This window comes from Saccopteryx bilineata, chromosome 10 (genome assembly GCF_036850765.1).
Source record: "Saccopteryx bilineata isolate mSacBil1 chromosome 10, mSacBil1_pri_phased_curated, whole genome shotgun sequence".
Classification (NCBI taxonomy): Eukaryota; Metazoa; Chordata; class Mammalia; order Chiroptera; family Emballonuridae; genus Saccopteryx; species Saccopteryx bilineata.
In genome coordinates, this window is record NC_089499.1 from 21,218,013 (window position 1) to 21,231,805 (window position 13,793).

At 39.2% G+C, this 13,793-nt stretch overlaps 1 protein-coding gene across 7 annotated transcripts in view; it reads right to left on the reverse strand.

Annotated features, from left to right (window-relative positions):
• RBMS3 (RNA binding motif single stranded interacting protein 3) overlaps positions 1-13,793 on the reverse strand; it is a 698,310-nt gene that overhangs the window by 669,193 nt on the left and 15,324 nt on the right. Inside the window, exon 1 of one of the 7 annotated variants that reach the window (XM_066245088.1) lies at positions 5,407-5,442. The exons of the other annotated variants lie outside the window; for them this stretch is intronic. Coding sequence (XP_066101185.1) covers positions 5,407-5,436 — 30 coding nt within the window. The 5' untranslated portion in view covers positions 5,437-5,442. Of the gene's footprint in view, positions 1-5,406; positions 5,443-13,793 lie in introns of those variants that run through there. 7 annotated transcript variants of the gene reach the window in all.

Genomic DNA, 13,793 nt, shown 5'->3' on the forward strand with positions numbered 1-13,793 from the left:
TCGATGAGCTTGTTTACGTCACCCTCATCTACCTCCAGACCCATGGACAATCTTCTCCAATGCTTCTACCTCCGTCTCGATCTCTGATTCAAATCCTTCAAAGTCCCTGTCTGCAACAACATCAGGCCATAACTTTATCCATGCTGAGTTCAAGATTCTTCTTGTAAACTCTTGCCATGCCAAGTCAATAATGCATAAACATATCACGATATTGTAATGATCTTTTCAAAACTCTCAAAGGTTAGAATTGTATTCTCAGTCACCTCAAAGCAGCAGCAGAACAAGTGCTTTGTGTAAAGCTTCTTAAAGTTGGAAATGACCTGCTGATCCATAGGTTGCAAGATTGAAGTCATGTTGTGTGGGAGGTAGAGGACTTTCACAATTTGAACTCATTGAGAATGTCATCTTCAAGACCAGGTGGGTGGGCTGGAGCATTATCAAGGATTAGTAATACTTTCATAGGGAGTTTATTTTCTTGAAGATATTTCTTCACTGCAGGACCCAAGATGAGGTTTACCCATTCAATAAAAAACTGCCATGTAACCCATGCCCTAACATTGGCGTGCCATATAACCTGCAATTTTTCTTTAAGAATCTTGTGAGTCTTAAAGGCTCAAGGATTTTCGGAATGATACACTAACAGTGGCTTTATTTTATAGTCACTGCTAGCATTTGCACACATGCAAGGGTCAGATGGTCCTTCATGGGTTTATGGCCTGGCAGCTTCTTCTCCTCTGCGGTGATGAAAGTCCTCTGGGGCATTTTTTATCCAAAACAATCCTGTTTTGTCACAGTTGAACACTTGGGGGATGTAGCCTTCCTTTGAGATAAGCACAGCCAAATGTGCGATGTACTCCTCAGCTGCCTTAACGTCAGCACTCGCAGCTTCACCATGTCTCACCACCGAGTGGATGCCAGATCTCTTCTTGAAATTTTCAAACCAGCCATGACATGCCTTAAATGTATCTTCTGCTGCCTTTTTTGAGGTTGATGGTTCTTTCTTCTTCAAGTCGCCGTAAATAATACGTGCCTTTCCGCATATTACATTCTCCATCACTGTATCTCCTGCCAGCTCTTTCTCTTTCACCCACACCAGCAGAAGCTTCTCCTTTTCTTCATGGAAATTTGTCCTTAACTGGGACAGAATTGTAGTTCCTATCGCTGGATTTGTGCTTTTGATGGCATCCTTTTAAGGATGGTACAAATTGTAGATATATTGTGGTCGTACAGCCTTGCCAGTTCAATCACTCGTACACCACACTCATATTTTTCTATTATTTCTTGCTTTACTTCTATTGACATCATTCTCTTCTTCTCACCACTGTCCTTTACACTCACTTTCTTCGGCCCCATGATAGCATACAAAAAAAGTTACTAAAAATGCAAAAACGATGCAAAAACGAGTACAGCACACAAGATTCAACTTGATTCTGCAGGTAACACGTGAGAAAGAACAAGATGCTGGTGTTGTACTGACAATATTGGACCCATGCACCAACGCACCAACTAGCGGCAGCTTCTTGAATCATGACTTGTTTCTCAGAATTTTGCTCAGATCTTGAACAAAAATATGGACTGAGTCGTAGCTCATATCTTAAAAATACATATGTTGGTCTGCTAGTATCTCAAGGTACCACTGTACTTTACTTAAAAATATTATGTGGATAATTCACTGCAGGTACCATCAATCCAATCCTGATAAAAAGAAATTCAGAAACACCTCTAAGAATAAAAATGAGTATGCCCTTTGGATTTCATGCTCAGGTAAACTGGTGGCATCTCCTGAAACACTAGGAGGATTCCAACACTGTGGAAGGCATAGCTAACAATTGTCAATGTCTTCCTACCTCGGAGAGATGGGTGAATCTGGCCAATGTATCTGAGGCAAGTAGGCTCATTATTGTTATCAAAGACAAAGGAAGCGTGATGCTGGCATGTAATCGGGCACAGAAATTGGGAGGACAGAGACAGATACAGATACAGTAATTAACCTCAGGGGCGGCTCAGTACTTAACAAATATTTACTGAGCACCTATGATGTTTCATCCATTGTTCTAGGCTTTTAGAGCAAAAAGTGAGATAGACCAGATTCCTGTCCTTGTAGGGTTATATTTTACTAGAGAAGGAAATTTTTAAATAAATAAGAAAGTAGGAAAAATATCAAGCAATAATAAGAGGCCTGTGCATTGCAGGGAAGTAAAATATGGTGCACAATGGAGCTTGACTGGAGGCTGCTTTTAAACTGGAGGTTAGCACAAGCTTTTAGGCTGGGATCTGAAAGACAAGAAGAAAGTATTCATGCTAAGATGGGGCAGGGTGAGGAGGGGAATTGAAGCAAAGGAAACAGCTCTTGCCAAGGTCTTGACATGTTGGAACAACAGAAAGAAGTCCATTGTGGCTGGAATATGAGAGGGCAAGGAAGTGCATGATAAGAAATGAGGTCATAGAGTTGGTCAGGGGCCAGATGTGCGGTTGGTAGTAAGGGCGGTTTCTAAAGGGCAAACTTAGATAATGATTTAAGAAGGAGTCACTGAGGATGTACATTACTTTGGTGGCAGAACCAAAAAGACAGTCAAGTCAGTGAAGAGCTATATGTGGGTATTTGGGGAGCGAGACAAGGTAGGGCTGAGAGCACTGAGGGCTGCAGCAAAAGCTTAGATTTCAATTAGGAGGAAGAGGACAGCTATGAACATTGCTAGGATCCAAGACCTCACCATGAAACAGCACAGAGCACAAGGAGAACAGCAATGTCAGATGGAATAACTGACTAGATCATGACCTGGGGCTGAGGGAGAGGTATAGTTCTACGAAATCCAATAGCAACATGGCTACCTAGAGGCAGCCTTTTGGGTAGTGAAGGGTACTGCCAGTTCTTGTGATCAGATTACCGCATCTTGTACTTGGGTGGATGATTTATATCTGAGGTCTTCTAACCATTGAGGTTAGAGCTGTAACCTGCTTACAGGAGTCAGTCAAGGTTGGGAAAGGCTTTTTCTGCAGAACTGTGTTCTCACAGGAACCAACTGCAAAAAAGCTAAAGAAGACAGAGGCAGGGCTAAAAAGTGATGAGTCCAGATATATTCTTTCAATGCTTTTAAATCCATCTTTGCTTTGTCCTACCATCCATGCTGAATATCAATTTAATTTAGAAAATACTCCTTAAGAATAACTACTGATACTCAAGTATGTACCAAGGAACATACTCCAGGCAAGTTGCCTATATTACCGCTCATCCTTGCAATCAACTCTTAAAGAAGAAAAAACTGAAACCCAAAATAATAGTTAATAATTAGAATCAAATTTCTGTGATCACTTTTTCTCATTTTAACAGACAATATATAAAGCAAACCAATATTGAGAGTTCTCTATGAAAAAAAAAATAGATTCTCTATTCCTCTTCAGCAATTAATTAGTCTTTCAATGTATGTTTTCAAATATATGAACCTAGTGCAGTAAGTCCAAAATCTATTCAAACTTATTTGGTGCTCTGATGCATATTTTCCCTCTGATATGTTCTTAAGAATATGTTCAGGTCAACAGGATTTATTCTTTGTGGTTTTTATCAAGAAGTGTCACCCTGGGCTAAAAGAGAAATTCAATGGAAGGGAAGTTCCTTTTAAAAGTTAGGCAAAACAGAATGGTTTTATAATGCAGATATGGACTTCTTAAATCAAACTAAAGAAGGGGCTAAGGGGTGAAGGTTGGATGGATTCTCAGTCCAGCATCAGCATCTGAACCAAATGCCAAACACCACACTTCCGAGGAAGACATCACAAAGGAGAAACACCCCAGCAGGCTGTGGAATTGTTCGGAACAGTGAACTTAGCCTTGTGAGTCATGTCAATTGCCAGGTTCAAGAAATAGACAGATTCCAATGGAAGGCGATGGCCTCAACTTCACAGTGAAAGGTCTGGCCCTGATGATTTCAAAGTTGTTTCCAGTTTTAAAAAATTTTCCAGTTCCATTTCCTAGTGATTGAACAAGTGAACAGCTGGCAAAGTTCTCAGAGACACAGATGAGTCTCCATTCAGGCATAGCTGTGGGTTACTCAAGACCCACCCCCTGGCTGTCTTGGTGATCCGTGGTTGTTCCCCCAGCTCTGCACATTCGTGAACCAGACATTTTCAGCCCACGCTGAGATGATCAGGATTCTGGAGACTGACTCAACCTAAGTCATTTCACGTGCGACTAACATATAAATAAGATGGCTAATTTATCAATAGACAATAATATTCTGACGGTCAATATGTTCACATTTTATAGAAATGAAAGCATAAGAAGTTTGCTAATAAAATGCAATTTAAAAAAAATCAAAACAGGAAATGGACAGAAAAAAGATCCCTTTCCCCCCCCCATGACCAGGTTGAGGCATGATAAAGCATCTTAGTGAGATGAGGGGACCCCTTCTCTATTGGCAAGAATATTTGGTTTTCAGCATTGAAAGTTCCTTTCCCTTGGACAGAGCAGCCTACATCCGATGTATTCTTTCTTCAGATAGCATGAAAAATCACTGATTAAACTAGATTTTCATATATGCTTAGAAAATATTGTTTATTGGCATGCACTGATAATGTCAGTTACTTTTAAGTTTCAGAAGGCAAACTAATTTTTCTCTTTTTGCTAAGACCTTGCAGACAGTTCACTGTGTTCCCCTTGAGTCTCTTTCCAAACATATCATAAAAGTCTAAAGCAGGCATCCCCAAACTACAGCCCGTGGGCTGCATGCAGCCCCCTGAGGCCATTTATCCCCCCTACCCCGCCGCACTTCCAGAAGGGGCACCTCTTTCACTGGTGGTCAGTGAGAGGAGCACTGTATGTGGTGGTCCTCCAACGGTCTGAGGGACAGTGAACTGGCCCCCTGTGTAAAAAGTTTGGGGACCTCTGGTCTAAAGCCACTGAGATCAAGAAGGGTAAACCACAAAAACAATTTCAATTATTTAAATTATAGCCAAATTAAAATCAAGGTGAATGGCTAAACAGTACATGATAATAATGAGAAAGAGCTATCATCTATAGATTTCAACAGAGTATTTGGTGATGCAGTTGGATGTGTCTTTGTGAAGAGTCTCCATGAAAATGAACCGGTATTTACAAATCATGTTTCCTAGAACAGTGTTATTCAACCTGTGGTCTGCAGACCCTCAGTCTCTGCATCACTTCACAGACCATGGGAAACATTCCTTGGGTCCCACCCCAAACCTACTGAGTCAGAATTTCAAACAAAACAAGCAAGAAAACACATCAATATCTCAACAAATTCCCCAGAGGATTCTTAAGTGTGCTAAAGTTTGAAAACCAGTGTTTGACAATACAACTTGAGAAAAAAAAAACCACACATAAAATAATCAATTGATCTGTTAAACAAATAAAAAATAAATACATAATCAATCATTTAAACAAGCTCACCAACAAACGAAATATATCCATCGGTCTCATTCTTTCTAAATAAAACTTTTCATAAAGGGGTCCACACCAAAGAATCACTGCAATAAAATAAAAAAAATCATTGCAATAAAATAGGAAGTGAACAGCAGAAGACAACTGCACGTAAGGGTATAATGTAAACCTGGAAAAGAAAATTGGAGACTTTAAGATGGGGCATGTTCCTGCTAGCTGAGTGTTCTAAACTGTGTCGCCTCAAATGCCCATATACTCTTGCTGGTAACAAAATTCATTTCTTCACATGCAAAACAGTCTAATCTTGTTGAGGCCAATCTCCAACGATAAGTAAAGAAACACATGGCACAGACAGGATGTGAGAAGAATAAAGCTGTCTTTACCATCCCCCTCCCCTCTACAACCATTGCTTTGGCCTCCCTTTACACGATCTCATTGGTATGTAGCACTGAGTTGCCATCTCCAGCTGAGTGATGCGTCCTCAATCAAGGAGATGACACCTAAATCTATTTTGGCCATTGGATTTAGATCTTGCCTCAGCTCTCTTTTCTGCCTTGCCTAAACCACACCCCAGAGTGGCCATGTTCAAAAATGAATCATCCACTTTATACTCAGAACATCCTTAGGTGCCTGTCCCCAGTCTTGGTGTGCTATAGACTACCCTGGCCTTTTTCTGGCCCCTGATGTTTCGTGTTTTCCTATTGCTCTCCCAGCTTTAGCTCGACTTCCTAAATGTTACCTTTCTGCTCCACTGCATCTTGTAAAATGCTCGGGATCAATGCAAGGTGTTCCCTTCTCGTGTATATTCTCCTCTCTCAATTAAACAACTTGTCATGGGTTTCTTTTACTAATTGCATTAAGAGCCTTATGTGTCCGCCTGCTTTCTCTTAATCTGTCATTGTTCTTTTTTGGAGAGAACTTAATTTTCAGTGTTACTGTCTTGCAATGATCATCAATTCATACTCAAAAGCATCAAAAAAAATGTCTTTAATTCAAAAAACCCAGACAAAACCTCCCCTATGTTCTTCTAGAAACAAACATGAATGTAAGCATAAAAACACACACACAATGACAGATTTACAGTCATATTATAACACTGTATTACAGCTTTTTTTAACCTAACAATATGTCACTTCCCCTAGTCGATATATCCATATTCATTGATTTCATGGCTGCGTAGTGGTCCTTTGTAAAGATATAACATCATTTATTTAATCTACTCCCTATTAATGAACTTTTAGATTGCTTACAATCTTCTCTATTAAAAGTAGTGTTGTAATAAGCACTCTTGTACATACATAATTTAACCCCTTAGCAGATATTTCTAGAATTGAGCTTGCTGTATAAAAAGGCATGGATATTTTTTAAGTTTTTATACCTTTTTTCAAACTAATACAAACTCTACCTATCTAGTTATAGTCTCCTGAACATGAACATTGTGTGGGAGTGGCTGTCTCTCTATACCTTAATTTACTCTAGTTGTTAGGAAATGTTTATTTTAAAAATCTAGCAGGCGATATTACTTCCCACTGTTATTTCTTTGATTATTAGGAACATACTTTGGAGTGCTTGTTAACTGGTGCTATTACTATATTTTACATTTTTGTCCCTATTATTATTAGAGTGCTTTCTTTTTTTCCTATTTGTAGTAGAAGCATATTTTATATCTAGAGTTTTAAACCTTTCCAATGTTATGCTGAAAATCTATTTTTACAAAGTGTTTATTTGCTTTTTATTTTACATTATAGTTGGATTTTGCTAGAAGACAATTTATAAACATTCTTGGAGTCTGAATGTGGGAATTTTATAAAAAGCAAAAAGAATTTTAAATATCTCACTCCTTTCACTTAATGGTGTCTTGCCTTTGGAATGGAGCTTAGAAAACCACTCCCTGCACAAAGATTGAACAATTACTCACTTTTTTCTTCCCTGACCTCTTAAGGCCATTCAGTAATTGCTGCGCTCTGGCTATCCAACCTATTCCCTCTCCAACTAATTCTCGGTTTCAGCTAAGTCAGTCTTCTCGTTATCCTGTCTCCCCATATTTCTAACCTCAGGCCTATGTTATGTTTCTACTCTTATCCCAACAGGAATGCCTTCCATGGTTCCCTGAATTAAACAATATCCCAAATGCCCAATTCTTTTGTCCACCTCAAAAATGACTCAAGACTCGTTTCTTTCTCGATGTCTCTTCTTGTCTAACCTCGTCCCTTCTCATCACGTCAAGTCAGTGGCACACAACTTAGCATTTAATTATTCCCCTTTGTTTCAGGTGTCATCTCTGCTTCCTCAAATAAATTGCCAACTTCTGAAGAGCAAGAATCACATGATAGCTTCCTCCGTTTTGTCCAAACCACGCCATACAAGGCTGACTTAGGGGAGACCGCCATGAACATGCATTGATTCACGCATTTTACTTCACATTTTGAAATTCCAACTTCCAAATCCCTTCTTAATAACTACAAGATATGGTATCAACGAGCACAGCCCTAGACTGAAAGGTATTAAAATTCAATACCGTACAAACACTGAAAAATCTTATTTCCCGAAGTGTCTTCAAACACCTACAAAAGTATGGGAAAAGGCCAACTTCTCAGACACTTGTCTTCTTGTTAAGTCAATGTTAGCTTGAGAGGAAATGTGTGACTAAGCAAGAAGAAAGCAAATACATTACAGAAAAGAATGCCAAACCTCTTAGGGAAATTTCGCCTTTACATTTTTCCTAGTTTTTTTTAATATCTTTAAAATTAAAAAGGAAATATTCTTTTTGAAATAAAAGGTATAAGGAAAACTATATGAGAAACACAGATAAGTATGGAGTAGGTTTCATTAAACTTTCCTGAAGACTATAAAATCAATTAAAGGATATTCAGAGAGTGAGACCATCGATTCTTTGCTCAGTAGATATCGACTAGCACTAACTATGTTCAAGTCAACATTGTAGGAGCTGAGAACCGTACAAAGGAGGAGGGGGTAAGGATTCTTTACTATTGGAGCTCATGGCAGATAACACAGGAAAGAAAAAGTCAATCAGTGTCCAGAGTATATCTATGAGAAAGTGTTATTAGACTTTAGGGTATGGAACAGCAGCTTCCGTGCACTAAACCCCTACTATATACTTGGAAACAACTTAGAATCACACAGCCTGAAGACCTTTCAGATGACCCCTGTATTTTGAGGATGAAGAGCTTGGTGAAGGTAGCCATTGTGGTTGGAAGCAGGTTCACAAAAGGGGAACATTCAAGTTTAGCCACGCTACATGTGAGCAAGTTTGAAAGACATTTGAAAGCTCAATGTAAGCTGGAGAAAATAAAACAGTTAAACATAATTCCTTTGTTTCTCAATGAATAGTCTGGAAAACCATCTAATTAAAACCCAATACCACACCCAGAGCGAGTACTGGCCTCACTCAGAACACTTCTAACCATGAGGATTAGCTCCAGGGAAGCAAGAGCTGACAACCTATAAACCCACTGCGAGGATGACGCTCCTCACCTCCTCTAATTTAGTTACTTTAGGGGGCAAAAGGCATCCTGGGAACTTAAATGAGAAAGATGGAAGTACTATAAAATGTAGCAATATAAAAAGCAGACAATTTCCCAACAGATTCACCTTGGACTGTCCGGTGAGGGTTCTATGGAGCCCTGAGACAGACCTGCATTGCTTTCCCAAACAAAACAGTGATAAAAATAAATAAAAAATTCATGTGGGAAGCATAAGAAATATTGAAAGCAAAGCTTCCTCCATGGTTTTTGGTCCAGCTGATTGCAGAGAGGGATGCCAGAGAAACATAATGGGAGCTCAGAGAAATGTGTCAATGAACAGCAATGATCAAGCCAGCGATTTGCAACTGGTGTGCTGCAAGTATTTTTAAAACATGCAATATCTCACTATTTACTCAGGGTCACTGACCTCTTTCCCCTTAGATTGTCAAATTAAAAAAAAAAATGACAGGCCCTGGCTGGTTGGCTCAGAGCGTCGGCCTGGCGTGCAAGGGGTCCCGGGTTCTATTCCTGGCCAGGGCACACAGGAGAAGCGCCCATCTGCTTCTCCACCCCTCCCCCTCTCCTTCCTCTCTGTCTCCCTCTTCCCCTCCCGCAGCGAGGCTCCATTGGAGCAAAGTTGGCCCAGGCACTGAGGATGGCTCCTTGGCCTCTGCCCCAGGCACTAGTGTGGCTTTGGTCGCAACACAGCGAAACCCCTGAGGGGCAGAGCATCGCCCCCTGGTGGGCAGAGCGTCGCCCCCTGGTGGGCGTGCCAGGTGGATCCCGGTCGGGCGCATGCGGGAGTCTGTCTGACTGTCTCTCCCGGTTTCCAGCTTCAGAAAAATACAAAAAAAAAAAAAAATGACAACAGTCAAAACAACAATAACTGTCCCATGTGAATGAATTAAAAATGTACCTATCTTATTTGTCAGGACTGCAAAAATATATATATTTTTCGGTGTGTTGCATAATTTTAGTAATTAGTTTATGTGTGCCATGAGATGACAAAGGTTGAAGATCACTAATCTAAGCTATCACAAGGATTGGCGCTTTATTATATTTATGTGTCATGTCAATTTCAGGCCATCTCCTTAACATTATCACTCATAATATGTTAGAGTTAATGCATCTCTTTTTTAAAATTTTATCACGTTTATAATATGTTAAAATATTGGCATTCTTTGTAGAACATTGAAGCACAAAACTAACATTGATGGTCAAGACACTCTTATCAAATAACTAAACATTCCTGGGATGGGAAGAAATGGCAGGAAACAGAAATATAAAAAGCTAAGAAAACCCTGGGGAAATGGTACTAACGCAAGTTCTAGAATAAAAGAAGCGTGCTTCCGACAACCATTCTAAGCGCACTCAGAGTCCTTTCGCCTCACCAAAGTGCTGTTTTCATTTCTGATTATTAAATTCCTTTTCCAGACTTTGTTAAAATGGTACTATTTATACTAAATATATATAAAGTATGATATATAGCTGATGGTTAAGCACACACAAAAAAATGGTGAGTATTCTAGTTGTGAAAAAAGAAAATGCTAAATTGGCTCTGGTGTGCTGAACTAATACCCCTATCCCATTTCCCACACATCAAAATTTTTTTTTAAAAAAGGCATCTTTGCATGTCCAAGGTCTATATTTAGGAAAACTGCCTAAGTTTCCATAGAAGTACATGAAACATGGCCATCAAACTTTGAAAGGTGTGATTAAGTATGTTCCATAATATGTGAATATATGAGTGTTGTAGTACTGTTAGAATTATGTGTCCTTGGTCTAATTTTTCTTATAGAATGAGCAAACTGTTGAGGCTTTATGATCTTGATCTGTCTTCCAGACTGATCTTAGTTAGTAATTATTTCTTTCTTTTCTTTTCTTTTTTTTTTTTTGTATTTTTCTGAAGTGAGAAATGGGGAGGCAGAGAGACAGACTCCCACATGCACCTGACTGGGACCCACCCGGCATGCCCACTAGGGGGCAATGCTCTGCCCATCTGGGGCATTGTTCTTTTGCAAATGGAGCCATTCTAGCACCTGAGATGGAGGCCATGGAACCATCCTCAGCACCCAGGCCAACTTGCTCCAATGGAGCTTTGGCTGCAGGAGGGGTAGAGAAAGATAGAGAGAAAGGAGAGGGGGGAGGGGTGGAGAAGCAAATGGGTGTTTCTCTTGTGTGCTCTGGCTAGGAATTGAACCCGAGATTTCCATACACACGCCGATGCTCTAGCACTGAGCCAACCGGTCAGGGTCAGTAATTATTTCTATATATGGGCAACATAACACCTTCTGTAAGTAAATTTTTGTTTTATTCTTTTCACTTCCATTCTTGAGTTTAATTAAAAACTGATATGTGTAGTGACAAACAGGACAAGCCAAGCACAGAAGAAAAAAGAAATGAAACCTATTTCACCTACGTTCACTAGATTTTCACGGAGTCCCTATTTCAGTTCAATTCATATACCATGAGAGTACCCCTATGGTCAGGTAGTACCAAACAAGTCCAACGGATGAGGGATCTCACAATATATAAGTTTGCAGTATTCCCAAGATAATAATGTAAAAAGAAAACTTTTGATGCCAATTCCTTGGGGGGGGGGGGGAAATACTTGATCTAGGACAAAAATCCCTCAGTGGGATTCTAATCAATTAGGAAGATTTGGGCTACCTGAAGCTGTCCTGGCCTGTTGTTGCTCTTTTAAGTTGGAATGTGACATGATAGACAAAAGAAATCAACCTGGAACACACGATCAGCCTACACAAGACTGATGAGAAGCGATGAAATGGTACCACCACAGACTTTAACCATCTGTTGGGATCCCAAATATGGATCACAAAGGAAATGAGACATTGCTGCTCTGGCAAATGTGAGGGACTCCCTTCCAGCTCACACCTCAATCAGGAAGTTCATTTTTACACCAAAAGGAGAAGATTGTTGCCCTTAATATCAAAATACAAAAGGGGCAAGCCAATCCCATTGGAATCCAAGCAGAGATGTTCATCATTGTGTAAGAAGAAATTTGTCAAGGCATTTGTTAGCATTTAAAAGAAAGCAGATCTGGTTTGCTTTCATTGATTCAATTTTCAATATTTAAATGTGTACCTTTTCCATACACTATAGCATTATTTATAATGGGAAAACAAAGGCAAAAGAAATCCATGCCCATCAATGGGCAATGCTTGCATAAAACATGTTGTACGCACTCTAGCAACAACTACCCTGACAATAAAAAACAAAAATATATACGTCTAAAGACTGAGTGGGACTTCACAAAGTATTCTTTTTATTGACACAAAGGAGTAAAATAACTTATTCGGTATGATGTCATACGCCTAGATCTGATTATATGTTTGTATAAGCATAAAAAAATGTTACAGGACACATATGGTTTTGTTGTTAATCTTGGTATTTATGAGACAGAATGATGTAATATGCTAAGAAGATTATTAATATTTTCACTATATATGTATAATTGTTTTACTGAATACAATGAGTATGGATCACTTTGCAATAGAAAAATTTACAAAATGTTGCAGAATTGCATATATAAACTCTCTTTTCCACAAAATGGTAATAAGAACTTTGATGCAAAAAAAAAAAAAAACACGATAGAGGAAACAATGCAAACATAAAGGAACAAACATAAAAGAATCAACACAACTTGGAAAAATCAAGAGGCACCCAAACCAGAAGCACAGTTTGGTTTTTTTTAGCCACAACTAGGTTATTGTTTTCATACGTTTCTTAGTGAGAAAGGCTTTGAAGTTCACATCAGAATCGCATTTTACATCATCTATAATTACTTTAGACATATTTGTCTACCGGTTTAGTTAATTTTAAAGGGAAACTCTACAACGGTCTCTTTCTGAAATAGAAATTGTGCCATTTTTACCTGAACTATGAAATTGTTTCAAAATTTTGCGTTAATAAAATCCATGCAGTATTATTGTTGTGTATACCATTATATGGCATGGGTAGATTATATATTACCATGATAGTCAAGATCTTTTGTCTCTACTAAGCAAAATAGACAAAAGAATGGGCCTAATGCTCAACACATCGCCTGACTCCTTGAACTAAGTTTGTCTTCTTATATGCCCAACTCTCTGCCAACCCAAGAAAGGAAGCCACATATACAAGCTGATATTCTTGGCAATCACTCAGGAATAGCCTCCAAACCACCACCACTACCATTTAGCCCTGACCTACTTGCTTACTCTCATCCCCAAGTTCCAAATACTAGCTACTTAGACAGTCTTTGAAATCCACTTCTGTCCCTCCCTGAGCTGGCATGCATTCCTGAGCTCTCGCCAGTATCTTGGAATGCAACACTATGGCAGTTTTTCTTTTCTGTTCTTTCCTTTCCCCTCCTAATTCTATTGCAGTTTCTAACTTGGCTCACCTTCTGCTATCATAGTGTATCCCATTAGCTAGATATGTAACCCAACGCCAGCCAACAGTCCTAGGGTATCAAGCCCAGTGACCCACTTAATTCAGGGAGGTACGTGAAACAGAGAGAGACTGCATCAATCTGCAACAGTAAACAAAAAAGATACATCAAATGACTGTTGATATAAAGCATTTCAGCAGTGAAGATGACCTGAAGCAACTCTGGTTTAAAAACTGTTGACTTTAGCAATGGAGTAATGCATGAGGTATACAGCATAAGACAGATTAATGCATTCCGAAAACCTTTCATTATGCACTCAGTCTGTGTCAGGCACTCTCCTGGATGCTGCAAAGCATTAAAAAATGAAGACCCTGTGGAACTGGTCCTCCAGGGGTTCACAGAATAACTCTGACACAAATAGGATCCTAATGAGTAAAGTATGTTCAGAAAGCCAAAAAATAAACATTACAATCAAGCAGAAAATAAAAAAAAAGGAAAGACCTCAAAAAACTGCAAAT